General features: G+C 35.3%; 2 protein-coding genes across 5 annotated transcripts in view; one reads left to right on the top strand and one right to left on the bottom strand.

Moving 5' to 3' along the window:
* The window catches only part of LOC107040093 (synapsin), an 88,438-nt gene that overhangs the window by 19,525 nt on the left and 49,555 nt on the right, over positions 1 to 19,358 (top strand). The window lies entirely within an intron of this gene.
* The window catches only part of LOC107040094 (tissue inhibitor of metalloproteinase), a 47,923-nt gene that overhangs the window by 6,331 nt on the left and 22,234 nt on the right, over positions 1 to 19,358 (bottom strand). For all 3 annotated transcript variants that reach the window (XM_015260035.1, XM_015260036.1, XM_015260034.1), the window contains one exon: positions 1,661 to 1,787. In XM_015260035.1, coding sequence (XP_015115521.1) covers positions 1,661 to 1,787 — 127 coding nt within the window. The remainder of the gene's footprint in view (positions 1 to 1,660; positions 1,788 to 19,358) is intronic.

The raw sequence follows: 19,358 nt of genomic DNA, 5'->3' as shown, positions 1-19,358 counted from the left end.
TGAGATTATTTTTATTTTTATTTATAAAACAATAAAAAATAAACAATCAATTACCCATCAATTGTGCTAGAGTTTCAATTCAAATTTCTAATCCAAATTCAAATTAATGAAGCGTTTGAGAGCGTAAAAATTTTTTCTCTATTCATTTATTCTAAGGAAATGTTCATTCAGTGAATGTGATTTGAGAAGAGCTCATTAATCATGAATTTTTTTCACAATTTTTACAGGTAAATTAATTAAAAAGTGGTAATTATTGTGCAATTATCTCGAAAATGAACGGATTTGCGAGAAAATGTCTCGAAAGTGTTCCGTAAATCTTGAAATTTTCTGTAAAAAATATCTCAAATCACTTGTCCTCCAAATCCATCCTCAGAATAATCGAACGAACCATCTGCCTTGGCCAATGAAATTCGATACCAATTTCCGGCCAGCGATTCGTTACGATAATGACCCGATGCTTCTCGAATATCCCACTTTTCCGTTGATTCAATTATCGTATTTTCCGTATATCACGACCAGTGGCATCGTGAATCCAACAATAGACTCGAAATTACCATATTAGTTAGGTTTATCACTACGAGGAGTCATGGTCGTGCCAAGGAAACTCATTCATGACCTCCGGAGAGTTAGCAAACACTCGTGAACCTCTGGGCACATAATTCAAGGACGGCGCACAGCGAAAAAGGACTCTTGTGTCTTTTAATTTTTCACTTGTCCTCGAGAGGGATGGGAACGGAAGGCTCTTGCCTCTTTAACACAATTGGGTTGTTACAGGCATTTTTTTATCGAGGAAAATAATGATGAAACATGAAAAACGGATAAAAGATATGAGATAATGTTTTGTTTTATTTAGAAAGTTTCAGACACTTGAAAAAAATAAATCTACATTACGATGTCATATTGAAGACATTTTACAGCGTCTACACTTTATTTATTATTGATTATTTATCGGAATGAAAAAGCACGTCTCGAATTTTCTAATGCAATTTTCGTGCTTAGAAATAATTAAGGAGAGAAAATCATTGTGGAAATTTATTTCTGAAGTCTAAAAATTGTGAAGTGTATTGGCCTTGCAGCCATTTTTACAAACATTCTGGTGATAAAGTATTCCCAGGGGAGTGAAGCAATTTTCAAGTAAATAAAATTCTTTAATTCGAATTTTCTATTAAATGCAATTTAAAAAAAGCAAATTCTATTCATTTTAACAGTATTTGCATTGGAAATGGATAAAATCATGAATTTATTCCAAAGAGACTGTTTGAATTACATGAAATTAATAATCCGTTCATTCCAAATGAATGATTATTACGTGTTCATACATTCAATTCATCCGTTATTTGAGCAATTATTTTATTTTTACCTAGAAAACTTCATCTGGATTGACGAAACATTTATGGAAAAAGGAATATTTATTTGATGTGAATAGAAATGCAAATATAAATCAAATCCATTTAATTCAAATGAATAATTCCTCAGGGTTTAATTAGTCTAATAAAAATTATGATATTTCGGGTAAAAATTCTACAAAAATATTGCATTTTGTGTTATAATTCTGGAAAAAAATGCTGAAAGGTGATTTTAGGGGTAAATTTTCATAGACATTTTTCTCTTATATGAAAACCATTTTGAAATGGCCAAACGGAATGATTTTCATAATTACCCCAGTCTGATTGACAAAATTGGGTCTGTGGGTGGGACATTGTGCAGGAGCAGGCCTCAGCATCCTCGATCCTGTACGCTGATAAGAGGAGAATTATCAGGGGACTCCAAAAAGTTAACCGCCGCATCTGAAACCAAAACAATTCCGGAAATTACGAGAGATTTTCGACGAAAATGTAGAGTGTTGAAAATTCCGAGCGTTCTCAAAAAATTTAAAGCAATGCGGCATTACGGCTCTTCAAAAATACAGCGGCTTGCAGATTTTTATAGAAAATTTTCTGCTTCAACAGCAGTCTCTTGATATTTTACAAAACTAATAATACTTAATTAAATATTCACGGGTGATCTCAATTGTGTCATCACTCCACTGCTCGAGTAAATAGATACAGCGAGGATATAAAGCACATAAATGTCATTGAATATGTAAATTGGGAAACATGCAGCAGCATGAGTAAATATCAATTACCCCCGTTGATTTAGCAAGAGCAAATGTATTGATTCTTCCTTCTAAATGAATATTTATATGCGCTCATCTCCGGAACAAGGGATTTCAGTGGAAAATTGCCGACGAGCTTTGAAATTTTCTGCCGAAGCCACAGTCACAACAAATCAGAAATTATTTGAACAATTACAGACTGAAATTCGCTATTAGCAATGACTTTCAATCGGCAAGTTGAAAAAAACATCGCCAAGAACAAGTCCGTGAGTTGACAAAACAAAATAGATGAATAGGACTCCCCCTCGAATTGATAATCCGTCGTAAATCGACTCTCCCTCTCCATTCGGTAAAAAGACACATCGATTTTTCGCCCCAAATTTCATATGAACAGCTCCACAGTTTAAAGACCCAACGAATTCATCGCTCTCACGTTAGATATCCATGTTAATCCGTCCGAGTTTATTGACGCCAGCTGTTACATTCTCGCATCATCCTAAACATAGACCCATGAGAGTATAAACGAATTGAAAACCTCATGCTCCACTTACAACGGAACCCAGGGGATCGAATGCGCTGTCCCATTGATGCGTAACCACTGTTTTTGTTTTCTCAGTCGTGATAAATTACGCTTAAACAATGGAAAAATCGCGATTGGTCTTTTTGAAAGGTTTTTATTTGTTATGGATAATTAATTTAATAATGGCATTTTTAGCAGACATTGTTTTTTGTAGAAACAATATTACGAAAAGGTACACTGTTAAAAATTTTTGTTTGAATTTTCCGTGTCAAATCCCAGAAATTTTTATCGTGTTTAATTTTCACTGGAATTTATGGAAATCTTGTTATTGAAAAATCAAATATTCCATTGATTTTCTTTTTGAATTATCTGAAATCAATAAAATACTTGATTTTTCAGTCTAAGTATTATGTGAAAATTCAGGGAAAAATTACAAAATCATGTCATTTTGTTTCTGAATATTCATGTTCCCTTGAAAATTCAATCAAGTTATGATATTTTCAGCTCACTGCCACTGAAAACTAATGAATTTCCTTGAATTCTACCTAAAATTTGAAATTTCATAGCCATTTTCCCCCTGAATCAGATTCAATGTCCCTCTTACGAGAATTATTATCATATTTTCCATGAAATTTCGAAAAATTTCTAACGGTATATCAGTAGCGCAGCGATAAAACAGTTTAACGACATCTTTGGCTATTTTTTCTCCAGTGAAATACTTTTCTACTTTTGCAGTCGAACAAATTCTTGTCTGAAACAAATTCGATTGGCAGAATTATTTGTTACGCAATAATAATTGAAACAAAATTTCCATTAATATCACAATTGAATTGAAATACACGGAGAGAAATGTTCAGTAACAATTACGGAACTCACAGTTCCCTCACCGATTACGGAATCGACTCTGAAAATTTAAGTGACGGTATCATAATTTTCACAGGAAATTCCGGTAAAAATTACGGAACGCTCTGGAAAAATTCCGTGATTTTAGGTAAAAATTACGTGACAGTTTCGTAAAATTTCCTACAACCACATTGCATTCCGAAATTACGGGAGAGATGCGTAATTTTTATTGAATATTTCTCTCCATGTATCGATTAAAATTAAAATGATTGAAAGGACTTGGAAGAAAAATTTCATCAACACAATAGTTATGCCATTAAAGTAATTTATTGAAATCATTTTTATTGCAAACATCAAATGACTACATATAACATTAACATTCGTATTAATTCATGAATTAATAATCCGAAATTCATCACATGTATCGTACAACATTACACTGCACCGTTGAGAGTTTCATCAAATCTCCGATAGTAAAAAAAAAATCCGATCTCTAAGGACGAAAGACTGCGTAAATTTCCGTAAGCGTTATTAAGGATCGGCGCTTACCCACCGGTTAGCAGTATAAATAACGATAGTTCGGCCATAAATCCCGAGTGATATATCCAGGGAATCCGTTTGCACGCATGGGGTCGCTGTGAAGCACGAGGTGGAGATACTTCAGAAGAGGAGGAAGATTGAACCGATCGTTAAAGACGATTGGGTTCAGCATCCGTCTATAAATCGCGAGACTCAAAATGCTGTTTCGTTGCCTTATATACACCTGTGTTGTTATCTGTGCGTAAATAATAATACAAGATGAGGATCCGGAGTGTGATTATGGCGGTTGTAACCGATAATCATCATTTATTATATATATTCATACGGTTTTATCACCTGCTAGTATCGCAGCCTTGAATTATAAGCGGTAAAAACAAGTACGTGACGAGTGAAAATTATTCTGATGATTATGTTGGCTTTTTCGTTTTCTTTTTCTTTCCGGGGAGAATTATGGACTTCGTCGACTTGATTGGATTCTTTTTCATGATGTGTTTCATGGAGAAAAAATAATTGGTCAATGAATTTCCTGATTATTAGCTGAGGAAGTAGAGGAATCGGTGTCGTGACATTTTTCTGTTAGACTCAATTATAATATTGGAAATATTTGTGGAATGATTGGCCTGGAATTACTTCTGGTCAGTGAATACCGTGAACGTGACTGTTAGAGATCATTCGAATAATCATTTCACAATTTCAGATATGGGTACAAGCTTATAATTAAGTTTACTCAATTGGTGTTTGATGGAACACGAAAGTTATTTGGTGAATTCCAACTACTAGCTGTTGAAATTTGACTATTAATTTTGGATTGTTGCGAAACCATTCTCGAGGCGAGATTTTAATCGATTATCAAGATACAGATGATTGCGGGATTGGTAGGCAAACTTGATTGAATACGAACGTTTATTGAAGATTTAACGGATGGTTTTCGAATGGAATTGAAAAGGCTTTTCTGAATTTTAATTGATTAGTTTTTAAATTTCATCAACCAGTCGTTGAAATTCACCTAATAATTTTCTCCGTGAAGATCTGTATGATTTACAATTGAATTAGCTTCCTACATTTATTTTGATCATTCACGATTCGTCGGTTTGGTGTAAAGTACAATGTGAGATTTTTGTTGAATCGAAGAGAAGTATTTGTTCTTGTCAGGTTGAATTCCCAGTTTAAACTAACGTGACAAGTTGATTTGTAATAACAAATGAGAATTGGTTAATTAATTTTCTGATTATTATCTGAGGGAAATGGAGGCATGGGTGTCGAGACATAATTTTTCTAGAATCAATAATTTCAGAAATATTTGTTGAATCCCCTCCCTGAATTTTTAATGTTCTGTTTCTATTAATTTTGATGGGATAATTCAACTGAAATTCACAGATTCGATTGATTTTTCCGTAAAATTATTACGGAATTCTTTTTATTTTCTCAATGACGAATTTCCTCCGAATGTCATTGGAATTACAATCTAATAAAAATTCCAAAAAGCGAGTAAAAAAATCCAAAATTTGCCAAGAATGTTTCACAGTATAATACAAATTTTCAACAAATTCTCCAGAATAATTGAACCAATATTTAATTTTGCGAGAAAACAGAATGTTTCAAATCCATAACGTCGAACTTTCTGACATTTTCCAGATTAAACCGGAGAATTTATCAACTTTTATTGTGCTGGGAGAGAACAGTGAGAAATATTAAAATTGAGCATAGTTTTATAAAAAGTCTTTTATGCCCGAGATTGAATTTTTTTCTGCATTCGTTTTTTCCAAGCCCAACTAATCAGATTTTACATGCAAACCGTAAAAAACTCGGGCACTGCGTTGAATGATGAATGTTGAATTGTGAGCGTCCACAGACTGGGAGATTTGAGAATGCTTCCCTCATTCAGTCACGATTTTTCACTTGGTCGCTAACGTTTTTCCCTCTCCACTTCTGGCGCTTTTCATTCTCACCCAGCGGAGAAATAACTACGCTGAAAAGTTTTTCCACGTCATGAAAAAATCTATACCCTCGAATATGCGTCCGGTGTATAGGCTATTTTGTTTCCACAGTTCCGCGGCGGGGTGGGGGGGCCTGGACTCGCGCCGAATGGAAATGGTAAACAGTTTCATACTTTTCTTTTTCACCCATCAGGGAGTGAATAGACTCCTGGGAAATTTTTCCGCTATTCTGGGGAAATGGATTTCAAAACATTGAAACTTGTGGTGAAATAGGAGAAGGGGCATGGTTTCCTTGTGTACCTTTTTGTGAATATCTCGGAAACTAGTGGATTTATCGGAAAATGTCACACGATATTTTATGTAGTTGGACAGATTCTATACAGCAATCTTTTGTCCCCTTTTAATAGTTTTGTGTTAACAAATTTCAGTCATTTTTAGTGTTTTCGATGAAGACGTTATGGATATCCAAGCACTTTAGCTATTTTTTCTCCAGTGAAATGGTTTTCTACTTTTGTAATCGAACAACAGAGCTTTCATTTGAGCCCCAACTGATTCCCAGTATCCGGACATTTTATAATGATTTTAATATTTAAACTTTGGCCGTATGAATTTGAATCTCGATGTTGAACCGTTAGAAAACATTTTAAAGATCTGAATAAGAATGAGAAAGTTTACTTTTGGAGGAAAATTGATGAAATAATAAAAAAATTGCCATTTTTGATAATTAAGAGCTTTTCTATAAATAATTCATACGGAATCAATTTTCCCCTATAAAAATCATTTGTTTGAAACCGCAACAAATTTATTCGTACACGGTTAAATTTTTTTTTAAATTTCATGGAAGATATGATAGTAAATCTCATGAGAGTGATATTGAATCGGATTTAGGGAAAAAATGGCGATGAAATTCCAAGTTTTAAGTAGAATTCACGGAAGTTCATGAGTTTTCAGCGGCAGTAATATGGAAATTTCACAACTTGATTGAATCTTCAGTGGAACATGAATATTCATAAATAAAATGATATGAATTGTCAATTTATCCCTGAATTTTCCTAATTTTTCTGAATTTTCACGGAATAATTGAACTGAAAAATCAAGTATTTCATTCATTTCCAGATCGTTTGAACTGAAAATCAATGGAATAGTTGATTTTTCAATGACAAGATTTTCTCAAATTTCTGTGGAACCTGAACACGACAAAAATTTCCGGAATTCGATACGGAAAATTCAGACAAAAATTTTTAACTCAATAACATTCACTTGATAAAACCGGAGCCTCCCATAATTCTCTGTCTAACGAATGTATTTATCCGAACGACATGAATGTCTCACGAGAACAATTGCTCCTCCAAAAATTATCATGTGTTGGAAGAAACTTTCTGCTTTGTCAGTAAATTGATTTCACGCGCCAAAAGATCTCTTCACGGGACCATATACCTTTTCGCCGAACTAATTTCATCTCTCACTGCATTATCCCCATAATCCCAGAATTACCAACATCCGAAACGCCCCAACAAAAATCCAAAGCAAAACACCTTTCCAATCTCCTCAAAAGACCGGAAATGACGAAAAAACCGTTCAACTTCTGAGAAATAAAATGTCCCTCGGTCGGGCTTTTATCGTCACCGAAGTGAATTTCCTCCACTTAACTCAACCCAGTCTTCCCCAGCAATTTCTTCGTGTCCAAACGGAAGAGCCGAGGGAGTCGGAGGGAAAATATGGGTGGAGACTCAGTGTTATCGTCCGAGAATTATTCTCAGTATCGATTTCACGACTGCACGCAAGGGAAATCCTGCCCCACTATTTTTTCCTCTCCCCCCCTTTCTCTCTTTATCTTCACTCTCAATACCTCTTCTGCACCCTGAGATAAAGAATTTTAGTATTTCACGGTGGGTAAATTGCAGGAATTGAGTTGGCGGTCATCACACCGTGAAACTTATACCCGAGATGAACATTTAGGGAGTCCCGGGGAGTTGTAAGCCAAATAAGGGTCTACCGTTGGGCCTCAGTATGTCAGGGCTTATCTTTATTACACGTTCGTTCACAGTCTGGTATTATTGGACTACCGTCGGATGCTGTTATTTTCACCTCTCTTATTTTTATTTTCTCTCTTGTTCGGTTTTTTATTCATCCGCTTTTTTTATAACTCGCTTCTCTCTTTAACCCACGTACCACTTTTTTTTTAATAGCAGAGTGGTGTCTCGCTTGTTGCACACCTGGGAGTGCAAAATTACAGGAGCAATGGAGTCCCTGGTGGGTCCGGCCTGAGCGTGACGAACGTAACACGGTTTATCGGCGAGCAATGCAATGGAGTATTACTAGAGGTTACATTGACAGTATGACGGTCTTTTAGTGCAGCATTTTGTAGAGTTAAATGTCAGAAATTGGAGGTCGAGGGGAATGGACTTGTCACGGGAAATTTATCGTACTTTTTTTAGCGATTGGAGGATTTCGGAGTTGTGGATGTTTGTTCTGTTTTTGGAGGAAATGCTGAACACTTGAGAATTTTGCATTGAAATTTCCGGTCAGGATCTTGAAAATTTTAGACGAGTAACGGGTCCACTGGAATTTCCAGGGATTTTATCATTGAAAATTCATAATTTCGTGGAAAAATTAGTAGGAATTGTATATTTTAGGTTAATTATTTTACAACAATTAAGGAAAAATCAGGAAAATTCAGAGAAATTCCTCCTTGAATTCCAGATTACCCGGAAATTTCAGGGAGTTCCTTTAAATTTGGCAGAGAATATTCATTTTCAGTGGAAAATTCACGTATTATAAATTGGGGAATTTTAGTCTTTCTGCTAAAGAATTGGGACTTTACTTGAATTTTCAGAAAAATTTGAAATTCCATTGACTTTTTCTTCTTAAGTCGAATTCAAAGTTTTTTCCCGGAAAATTCAGCTAAATTTTTCCAACAGTAAAGGGTCTTTTGATATTTTGAAACGGAGGTTAAGAGATGTTTCCAAAGTATTTTTCCGTTGTGATTGTCACTTTTACGAGTTTGGAGATTGCCAGCAGCCCTTCTCTGAACTCGTAAAGGTGACAATCACTACGGAAAATATCGTTCACGACTATACTATTTCAAAGGGTTTTTATTTGCCAGCAAAAATTGAGTTGGGCGTATTCTTCTCTGGATGTAGTACGAGAAATCGTGTCTTAATCTGTGTATGACGTCTTAATTTAAGACATGAGATACAGAGATATGTCTTAATGATCAACTTTGGTATTGAATAATATTGAATTTGAGTTAGGGGCAGAGAAATAGCGAAATTTCAGATTTCAAGAAGACGAGAATTCCCCAAATTGCGCTGTACTTCCAACTAACTGAAAATTGTTGAAGAATGTATTTACCTGAATTTTCCGGATTTCTATTACTTTTCATGGAATAATTGAACTAAAATTGAAAGTTTCCATTGATTTTTCCATAGAATTTTGAATTTTCACTTACGGAATTCCTTGAAATTTCAGTGGGGCTATAAATTGATATTTTGCAAGAAGTGCATCAAAAATTTCAGTCAAACATTTTCAACAATGTTGGCCATGATTGAAATTGCGAATGTCTTACAATGAGTCATTTTTTTAGACAAGACTGGCATGTCTTGAAATTCAAGTCACCAAATTTAAGACATTCGTTCTCCAAAGATTCGAGATATTGAAGACTGATAAATCTCTCTCTCCACTTCCTTTCAGTCCTACTACACAACTGCTATTTCTTCCGTAAGAAAAATTCTGATTGCAAGGATGATTCATTTTTCCACGTAATAAAATCAACCACTGAGGGATAAAATTGAGTACTTGGAGAGATTTAAGTTAATGAAAATGTATTTTTCACTCTACTCTCATAAATCCAATATTTCTGAAAATTTCCATAAAAAATATCGCTATTTTGACTGGAGTTATGCAATGTTTCGTCCATTAAAAGTCAAACAAAACAATATTGTCAATAAAAATCGTAACAATATCTCCATCCGACAATTGTCAACCTCACGAGACAATGCGAGAAATCCGATCCAATCGATACCGTAACGTATCTCCGCTAATCGATACGTGGAATGCAGATGTATTGCTTGTGCACACATACATTTAACAACGTGAAATGCATCGACAATGAAAAACCCGTTGGGTACATGCACAAACTCGGCCAGTGATATCACGCTGACATGAGCGTTTGCTCCGCTCATTTATATTTCCAACCAATTCGCCCATTGGCGATGACAAACGTTTGGCATGTGTGCTTGAAAACGTGTACACAAACATTAGCATCGTACAAACTCCACTCCCTATATCTTCTCGTGACGCATCGACGAGTTCCTCTACCTTAGTGAACAATTTTCTACCGGGTATTTTGCTTTCGTTATTTTACTTTCGCATCGATGAGGTCATTTTGGATTTGTCAATTGTGCAGACGGGAAGATAAATAAATGGGGGTTCTATTTTCGTTGCATTGGGAATGATGAAAGGAATTGGAGAGGATTTTATTCATTAGTTTCTTTGGGGGAAATCAATTTTTAGTTTTTATTGATTGGAAATCTTTGTGATTTATAGTTGAATCAGTTTTCTATATTTGTTTCTATCATTCACAGTTCTTGGGTTTTTTGTCTAGTACAATTTGAGGTATTTTCTGAATCAAAGAAAGGGATTTGTTCTTGGAAGGTTGATTCTGCAGGTTAATTAACACGAAGTTGATTTGTCATCGCAAATGATAATTAGTCAATGAATTTTGTGGTCATTATCGGAGAGAAATGGGAAAATGGGTGTCGTGATATTTATCGTTGGATTATTGAGTCAAATTTATAGAATTTAACTAAGAAATGACGGTTCTAAAAACGAATCGACTTGGAGGGCACCAGAGTCGCCTAAGATTTTACATAAACATAAACAATAATTTCGTGGGGAGAAAGAACAGAGAGTTCTTTCATTAGGTGGTGAATATTCTTTTGGTCTTTGTGACTAGTATTTAGTCTCCTAAATAAATAAACGAAGTTAAAGTTCAATCCACTGCATTTAATATTTATTTATATATCCCATATGCAATATCAACGAAGTTCCAAATTTTTCACCGGCAAGAAGATGAGAATTCTCTAACTTTCTCGCATTTTTAATCAAAATATGAATATTCAGAACCAAATTACTCAGATTTTTCCTGATGTCTCTCAATTTTCAGGGAATAATTGCGCTGAAATTTGCAGTTTCGCAGAATTTCTGTATAAGAGATCTATGAAAAAGAAGTAAAATATCGCAACTATAAAAATAAATACTTTGTACACGGAGAGAAATATTCAGTAAAAATTACGGAACAATTCACGTAGCCCGGTGGCTTGGCGAAAGGTTCCAAATTCAAATCCCGGCCGGGTAGAATGGTGCGATCTAACCATTTAAAGTCTTGATCACACTGAGAGAAAAATATAATTCTTCTGACTATATTCCATCACCATCGAATTATAGTCAAAAAGTCCTCAACAATTTTTTATGGGTTACGGTAACTGTGGCCGGAGAAGTAATTACTACAATGGAATGTAGTCATTGCAACTATTTTATAGTTCTACTCACAATAGATTTGTCGTGGTTACTTTTGAACTTTGGTTAGTTTAACTGCATTTTGATTTGCAAAAATTACGCTTGTGAAGTTACTGTAATGTTATGAGCCGCATACAAAAAAAAATCGTATCGTTCACCAAAACTGCCTCAACTATTTTCTTATTGTAAATCGGACTTCAGATTTTTCTCTCAGTGCATCATCGCAGTATACCCTAACCGGGTCGAAGCGATGTAAAATAACGATAATAAAAAAAAAGGAACAATCCAAGTAATCCGCAGTGGGGAATCGTTTTCCGGCAATTTTTATAGGAATGGAAGAGAAGAAATCTGAAACGTTCACTGAATTTTCAAGTTTATCACAAAATAAAATAAAAAATTCTCACGTAATTTTTTCCGCAGAAGTAAAATTTTACAGAAACGTCCAAGCCTCAAAAATAAAAAATTCTTGAAATTCTTGAACGAAGCTGGTGAGTTATTTCTACGTTCCGTTCCGTAAAATTTGTCAATTGTTGGGGAAAAATTACGGAACGACCTGTTGTCCCCACAGCGCCGAGTCATCAGACAGGTGGTTAATTTTTACGGAACAAATTGTAGAATTTCCGTGGCGATTCGTACAATTTCAGTTCCGACTCACACTTTTTATTGAATTTTCTTCGCTCGCGGATTACATTTCGAAACGTAATTTTTACGTTTTTTTTTCTCGTAATTTTTATTGAATTTTTCTCTCCGTGTAAACCAATGAAAAGCAAATCAAATGATTCACTCATTCATATTGAATAAGTGACCCATTCATCATGTCATTACAATTGTCTCCAAAGAATAATTTTGCCCTCACAGCATCACAAATTCCAAAATACTCGCCAAACAATATTTTCATCAATTACCCTTCACCTTCGCTCCGCCAACCCATCTAGGCCTTTAACGCGAGTGCGTTAAATTTATGTTGATTCGTCTGTAGCATTTAGTCTGGAGGTAGCGCATACCGCATGACTGCACAAAGGGAAAGATCCGCCCGAATGAAGAAAACAAATCGAAAAAATGAAAAAAAAAAGAACATAAGACGGGTAACATTCAAAAGAGGATGCTACTCGAGATGATCTTGCAAGGATATTTCATGGGGTGTTGAGCATGAATGACGCAGGTGAAATTGCTTTGCATAAAAAGCCTCGAGTTTGAATATATCTGAAGTGAGTGCATGCCTCGGTCATATTGCGAGTCTCGAAATATCCTTGTACTCCATCAAATTTCAGGAATACCCAGGGTATTTCTCACAGTCTCGTGAATATGTTCCTCGAAGGCTGACGAAAAAACGAGAATAAAGAATTGAAATTCACTTTTATTTCCATTTCTTTCTTCTATTTTTACAGCAAAACACGAACATGGGAAATGAAAATTCATTTTTATTTCGATTTCTTTCTTCAGTTTTATTTTGAATACCAAGTGAAAGCTACAAAGTAAAGGGCCGAACATTGCACAGCACTGAGGGCTCATATTTATGCTAATGTGATGACTAGAATTTCAGAATGACAAATAACATTGGCAACACCTGCATTACCCGCATATTTTTTTTTTGCTGGTCGTGGGGGGAAAAAGAGTGTAAAGAAAATAAACTCTGCGTTTCGTTGATGTATTTTCTTTTTTGTTGACTGACAGAACAATGAACCATTGTCAGCGATTTTAATAAACGCGAGAAAGAATTTCCGTTAGTGACAAGTGAAGTTTTAACGCTTGAAGAGGAGAAAAAACGGAAAATAAAGAGTTGGGTATGAGTGGTGCATTTGTCGAGTCGAGCTGCGGTGGAAAAACTCGAGCGAATAGCACCACGGTGACCGAGCTGAGCATCATGACAACATGAAATTTATCACTCAGGGGCAGGGGGTAATGAGAAGAGGATAATTGTGTTCTTCGGTTGTTAGCATTGTTTTTTTTCCGGGGACCGGAATAAATCTTGTTTCGGATATTCCTGCCGATAGACAGGGAAACTACTGAGAAACATGACGTGACTATTTTTTTCAATCGATTGGTTCTGGAGATATCGGAGAAATCGATTTTCATCATGACGTTGGTCTTTAAAATTTGAAATCGGGCTTTTCACTTGCTTTTTCCTGTACCATATTTATTCTAATCTCAAAACATTATGTTTACACAATAAGGATGCCCATGAAGTTACATATGAGGACAAACCAGAGGGCTGAAACCATGTAAAATAGCTGTAGGTTAATAATATAAAATCTTTAAAAGTGAAAAAATCTCCAAAATATCTGAAGATGTGATTCTTGAAAGCAGGTCGTCATATTCAGTTTTCAAGTGTAATTTTCCTTGATCTTTTGATAATGTTTTCTAAGCCTAGAACAGGCGGAAATGCTTACCTTTATCGAATTGGCTGAGTAATATTATCATTTTTAATAATTTTTTTTATTAGTTGGGTATGAATGGTGCATTTGTTGAGTCGAGCTGCGGTGGAAAAACTCGGGCGAATAGCACCGAGGTGACCGGACTCGACGTCATAACAACATGAAATTTATCACTCACATCAGGGACGGGGGATAATGAGAAGAAGATAATTGTGTTCTTTGGTTGTTAGCATTGTTTTTTTTCCGGGGACCGGAATAAATTTTGTTTCGGATGTTCCCGCGGATAGACAGGGAAACTTCTCCTGAGAAATATGACGTGACGATATTTTTCAATCGATTGGTTCTGGAGATAGCGGAGAAATCGATTTTCATCATGACGTTGGTCATTAAAATTTGAAATCGGGCTTTTCACTTGTTTTTCTCTCTACCATATTTATTCCAATCTCAAAACCTTATGTTTACACTACCAATTTAGTATCCAAATTTGACGAAATTAGATTCATTCAAAAAGATCGTCATACTTTGTTTTCCAACGGTATTTTCCTAAATTAAATTTTTATAATATAAAAAGGCGGAAGTTTTTCAAATTTGCTGCATCACATTATTCTCAGCAATTTCACCGAACGGCGTTCAATTACATGGGCGTCGTGACATGAATTCAATTCTGGGTATTCGGTCGAATGGTCACAGAAATTTCACCTGATTTATTCACAAGATATCGAATAAATCGATTTCTATTATGAAATTTAGCATTCAGATATCCAGAAAATGGATTCATTCAAAAAGATCCTCACTTTATTTTCCAGCGGTAATTCTCCGTACTCTTCACTAACATTTTCACAATCTTACAAAGGCGGAAGCTTTCATTGCTCAAATTTGCAGCACCGTATGATTCTCAGCGATTTGATCGACCGGTGTTCAATTAGATGGGTGTCGTGACATGAATTGAATTCTGGGTATTCCATCGAATAGCCAGAGAAATTTCACTTGATTTATTCACAAGATATCGAATGAGTCGATTACTATTGTGAAAAATCGACGAATAAAATCTCAACACTCCGTTAATCGCGCCGTAAGCGCCGCACCAGCATAAATCGACATATAATGATAAATTTTAAAGCTCTAGGAAAAATTTAAAAAAAATCAAGAGTATCTAGATCCCACTTGAAGAACTCCCGTGAGGTTTTTTATGCTCAGTGCACTGATAGAATGATTCATTTATTCCAAACAAGATTCGTTAACTATTAACGAATGAACATTTGGTGGGACCGAATAGACCCTAACCTCCAATCAAAATCCATTCATTAACAATAACTAATCCGTTCTATCAGTGTGTTACCCTTAATTATATATTCAATCTCAAAGTTCCCACGTTTTTCTGAAAATTCGCCATATACACGTTGCACGACCCGGAGTTTCGGAATAAAAATTTAAAAACCCAACTACGTATGATATTTTTGACAGATATTTCCATTGATAGGGTTTCTAGGCAGTTCAAAATGAGCTGTCAAATTTTTTCAAATTTTTCCGAGGTTTTACCGCAGTGTCATTCAACAAATCGGAAAAAGCGCTCATGGCGCAAGCAACGAAGTGTTGAAAAGACGCATGTTTTCATTTTTCAAATTTGCAATTTGATCGAACGGTGTTCAATTACACGTTAATACACCCCGAGCCCATAAATTCGCTGCCCTATCTAATCAAGAATCTCCAGAATCTGAAATTCAAACGAGTTCCACGGAGGTGTGAACATATTACACTTTACGACTATCCAATCACGACTTAAATTCCGCTCTAGCAATCACCCGTGCGAATAAAACCCAATCACCACGTGCTATCGTAGACACTGAGCATATCTCAATGATTATAACTTAATTATCAATTAGCCCAGGGCGAGTCTCGCCGGTTCTAATGACCGCTTCAAACACGAGTGGGTGTTCCCAGAATAATCTCAGCAATCGAAGAAAATCGGATTTATAGCGCGAGTCGTTCCATAAATTGTCGTGAATTATTCCCCCGACTGAACGTGTCATTTTATTCGTACATTACATGGAAATACAATTGAGCGATAAATTCACACGGACCAATTGAGGTGTTAATGGTCGGGATCGTGATCGTAAGATATCACATATTTATCTCTCTCGGTTTATTCCGTGCGACGGAGGTGGGCGCGAGTGTTACGTGTAAGTGCATCTGGTAATTATCGCCCGATACGGGAAGTAACGCTTATCAGCTTACGACGCATATTCACCTGTTCCCGTAAGTTTAATTGGATTAGAATGATTAGAATGGTGATGGATTATCATGGGATGAATAAAACATGTTCCCCCCAAAAAAATTAGTATTTGAAATTAAGACGGTTTTGTCCCCTTTTAAGGAGTTTGTGTAACTGCGTTAAAGTCGTTTTTAGTATCTTCAATTTAAAACATTAAGGTATGCATTCCAGACATTCTAGGTTCACTCGAGGATTTCTATTCACAAACTTATGATGTCTCATTTGTTTTCCTAATAACTTCATTCATTTTTCTGAGTCATAATTAAGGACAAAAAACTTTTGTTATTAAACATATTAATACATTTTTGTGTGTACTGTCTTGAATTAAGACGTCCTGAAGACATTTTTTGTGTCTAGTGCTTTAACTTAAGACTAGCTCCTACAGTGCTGGCATATGAGAAAATTTTTCAATTAATTTTTCCTCAATTTTTTACGGCCTAATTTTTATTGAATAAGAATTGGTCCTAAACTGAAAATTAACTAAAAGTAAACTTTCAGTTTAGAATCAATTCTTTTTCAATAAACTCATGGCACCAAATTTTTTGTAGTTCATGAATTTTTCGGAGAAAAAACTCAAATCAGTCCCACAACAATGAAAACGGCCGATTTCATTGTAGACCTCAACCACTGATCGCATCAATTACCGGCGTCTGCAGCGGCCGATTAAATTCCCTTCCTCGAATCATCCGAAACAGATCAATGTCATCGTCTGACTGGCACTCAAGCACTCGAAAGTGCCCTCAAACGTTACGAAGTTACGTCAGAAAATTTTATCACGCCATGGACTATTCATTTAGGAACAGACCCCCTTTACCCCACATCCGCGGGCGCAACGTATAACAGTGAAAGCCCGAAGAAATTCTATTTCGAGAGTTGCGGATGTGCAGCTTGTGAAGTTTTGCGGTGATAATAGTAACGGCCTCGAGGTTAAATCGCAATCATCGTTGAATTGCCGCTGTGACATCACACGCGGTAATATCATCCTGGATATCCGAGATATTTTGAGTCATTCCTCCGTCACTTTTATCTGCACGTTTTATTACTTTCATTATGTAATACAACAATAAATTCATTCTTTTTTCAGTCATTGAATAATGATTTTTATATACTTTATTTCGTCGTATTTCGTCGAATATTGCATTAATTATCTTGAAAGAATTCACAAAATGTTACAATTGAGTATTTACCGTCTCCAACTCAAGAGAAAAATTATACCGTATCCTTCTGTTCGTGGAAATTGCTGCTAAAAACAGAAAACTTGAAAATGCGCCTGCAGTGAGACCCTTATACCCGGGTTCTACTACCTGAAGACTGTCCTGGCAATACGCAAAGAGAAAGGACATTTCACGTTGAGCCGTCAGTGCAGACGCATAACATTTAATCTATCCAAAATTTAAATTAATTGCTCGGTCTCGGTAAATACTCAAGTCAATCAACCTCAATTCAACTCAGATTTATATCAAGCATTTATTCTGCGTCATTGTATTCCAAACTATTATCGTTACTAAATCAAATTCAGTAGCGAAGCGGTAAACCGGGTCAAGTCGATTTTGACTTTTGGCCAGTTTTTGATGAAGATCTCCAAATCTAATACAGATAGCGAAATTTTTCTTCTGACCTTTTTTGTAGCCCTCAATTGGCTCTACAAAAAACGTTATAACAAAAAATTTTCTATCTCTTTTAGATTCCGAGATATTCGTCAAAAACTGGCCAGTAGTCAAAATCGGCTTGACCCGGTTTACCACTTCGTTACTAAATTGTCGCGCTAGTTTTCACTTGAAATTCAAACTTGAAATGATAAATATCCTCGTTCTTTTCATCAAATAATGCCTCAAATTATATTTAAAACAACTAAAGAATAGTAACAATATCAAACCACATTCAGATAATTAATCCAATTGAAAATTATATAAATCTTGAATTAAACAAGCTATTAATCACGGAAACAAGAATGAATCGTTCAATTTCTTCCAAGTTAATGATAAATAAACAATCATCTTATATTAGTCGTCAATTTTCCTGAGTGAGCTTAATCGTTAGCTCGGGAATATCGCCGGGTCGATGCCCATTTTGCGATGTTTTATTGTGAATTTTTTATTTTTCATCCATCAAAAATTAAAAACAGACATCATTTCATTGTTTAAAGGAAATAGTTGTGTTAAATATGCAGTAAAATTATCAGTAATACGCCAATTTATTGAGTAGTCTGAATTACTTCGATTAATATAAATAATACTATTTTAATCGACATTTATTTAAATGAATATAAATGATATAATCATATTCCAATAAATGATATAATCATAAATTATTTTGAATTTACTAAACATTTAATAGTCCTAGAAATTGATGTAACGTTAAATCTCATAAATTTTTTTCATGTTCCCCAGTAAATGTTATGAATATCTTCATGTCCATAAATATTACTGAAATATATTCTTCACCATGAAAATACACGATAAAGCGATAAATATTCTCGCAAATATGTTAAAGCGACGCTAAACGTGCGAATAGAGCCATCGAAATCAGTAGAGTTTTTGAAATAGCCTTTCCGATAAAAAACGATTCACGACGTTATCTCCGGATCGCATCAGCCACTGCATCTCCGATATCGCGTAGCATTACAAACGCGAGTGTCTGTCGTTCGCACATGTATATAAACACGCAAGTAATGGCTGGCAAACGCGCGAGTAAACACCTGTGGGTGCAATCCAGAATTGGATAGGCTTGAAGGCTCCTAATGTCAAGTGGTGGCACGATTTCCGATAAATCAATTTTACCGGCATTTCGTTCGTAACTGACGTGATCGCATTAACTCGTAGGAGGGATGTTCTTCACGATATTCAATTTGAGGAATTAGTTCTCGGGGCGGCGGAGAGAGGAACGGTGAGAGATGCATCGGAATGGGTAAAAAAAGAAATCAATTGCACTCAACGGTTGGAAATTTTTTGAGTTTTCCGGTACATTTCTTGGGAATTTTCATCACATGACAATGTGTCAGTGGACAGATGTTTATTTGTTTTCATCGCATGACATGTCAATGTTTTTTGGAAACTGTACTTTTATTTGATGATGAGAATGGGCATGGTTACAGTTTCACAGAAATTTTTAGGAATTTTCTCATCGAAAATTCAATGGAACTGCTCAGAAATTTGGAAATTCATTACATTTTCATTGAAATCTGATATTTTATGATTTTTTTTTCGTTAAATTGAATTTAATGTCACTATCCTGAAATTTACTAGTCAAATATGGA

The sequence above is a fragment of the Diachasma alloeum genome, unplaced genomic scaffold, assembly GCF_001412515.2.
Source record: "Diachasma alloeum isolate Michigan unplaced genomic scaffold, Dall2.0 Dall_scaffold_00316, whole genome shotgun sequence".
NCBI lineage: Eukaryota > Metazoa > Arthropoda > Insecta > Hymenoptera > Braconidae > Diachasma > Diachasma alloeum.
This window is presented reverse-complemented; position numbering and strand designations above follow the sequence as displayed.